Genomic DNA, 1,258 nt, shown 5'->3' with positions numbered 1-1,258 from the left:
TCTCTCTCTCTCTCTCTCTCTCTCTCTCTCTCTCTCTCTCTCTCTCTCTCTCTCCTTTCTCTCTGTCTTTCTTCCTCACTTTCATACCTCGATCTTTTGCGTCTTCCTCTTCCCTCAAGCTTCAAAGCTCTTTATGAACTATCGTCCTGTTTACACACTTGATGCCCACAAGCATGCTTTCGCGTACACATACATATAAATCGGCAATATGTAGCGACAATATGTAGTACAGGACTCGCGAGTAGAACGCTGTGCGAGTCACCCGTAAGACCTAATACGAATTTCGGTACGGCTCTTTTTTAACTAGTCTCTTCGTGTTATTCTCCTATCATCCCCGCGCGTCATCTAGTCAAGAAAATTTACGCCTTTGTAGGAATAAAATTTCCTATTTGGCATCTTGTAGCATGATTGTGGAGGAACGTAAGATAAAGGCAAAAACGTACTTCTTTCGTCTTCCTTGTCAAATTTCTTACAATTTTGCTTGTGTCAATAAAACGTCAAAGATGTTCCAAGGTGTGATTTCTTTTCATCTATGATTATGACCGAATGCAAAAACAGAAACTCGAAAGAAGAAGAGCGCAGCGAGGAAAAAAAAGGGAATGAGAGAACACGAGAGGAGACTCGTTAATATCGCATTCTTTTTTTCTACCCCCCTCCCCGTTATTTTCCTTCGAGCTTTCCACATGCACAGTCTACGATTACATATCGGACAGTCGAACGATCTAACCTACTTCTTTCTAATTATCTCTCGCGCGGCCTCCTTTCTATTTCCTTCATTACTTCTCTCTTCAACCGTTCTCTCTCTCTCTCTCTCTCTCTCTCTTTCTCTCACACATACACACGCACACGAACGCAAGTACACATACGCTCAGTCTCTCTCTCCCTCTTTCTCTCTCACACACTCCTTGCAACTACACTTTTTCGCTCTGCTGGAGCTTTTTGCTGCCGGCTTGACGATTGTTATTGGGCTTGTTCTTCAGGGAGGTCTGCTTGGCTTGCGCATGCTGACGCTGCTGTTGCTGTTGATGTTGCTGCGTTGCCGTGTTCGCCGCTCCCGAAACTGCCATCTCGATTGCCCGAGTGAGATCGTGTATACGCGACGGTAGACGCTGAAGGAATGGCTGCCGTTGGCCCTTGACTCCTCCATGAAGGATGCCACCGGCAGTGCCGCCGACCCCGATGTGACTATTGATGTTGTTGTTGCCAATGCCGCCCGGCACCTGGCCAGGACCCCGCTTGTTGTAGAGGTGACCCGCCG

The 1,258-nt window shown here is 47.0% G+C and overlaps 1 protein-coding gene across 1 annotated transcript; it reads right to left on the bottom strand.

Moving 5' to 3' along the window:
* Positions 1-15: 15 nt before the first annotated feature.
* On the bottom strand, positions 16-1,256 carry LOC108694929 (the record flags this gene model as incomplete). Its single annotated transcript, XM_018204623.1, has 1 exon — positions 16-1,256. A coding segment is annotated over one exon (345 nt), but the record flags the coding sequence as incomplete, so codon positions are not given.
* Between the last annotated feature and the right edge of the window lie 2 nt (positions 1,257-1,258).

The sequence above is a fragment of the Atta colombica genome, unplaced genomic scaffold (genome assembly GCF_001594045.1).
Source record: "Atta colombica isolate Treedump-2 unplaced genomic scaffold, Acol1.0 scaffold126, whole genome shotgun sequence".
Taxonomy (NCBI): domain Eukaryota; kingdom Metazoa; phylum Arthropoda; class Insecta; order Hymenoptera; family Formicidae; genus Atta; species Atta colombica.
Note: the sequence above shows the minus strand (reverse complement) of the source record. Positions and strands in the feature narration are given on the sequence as shown.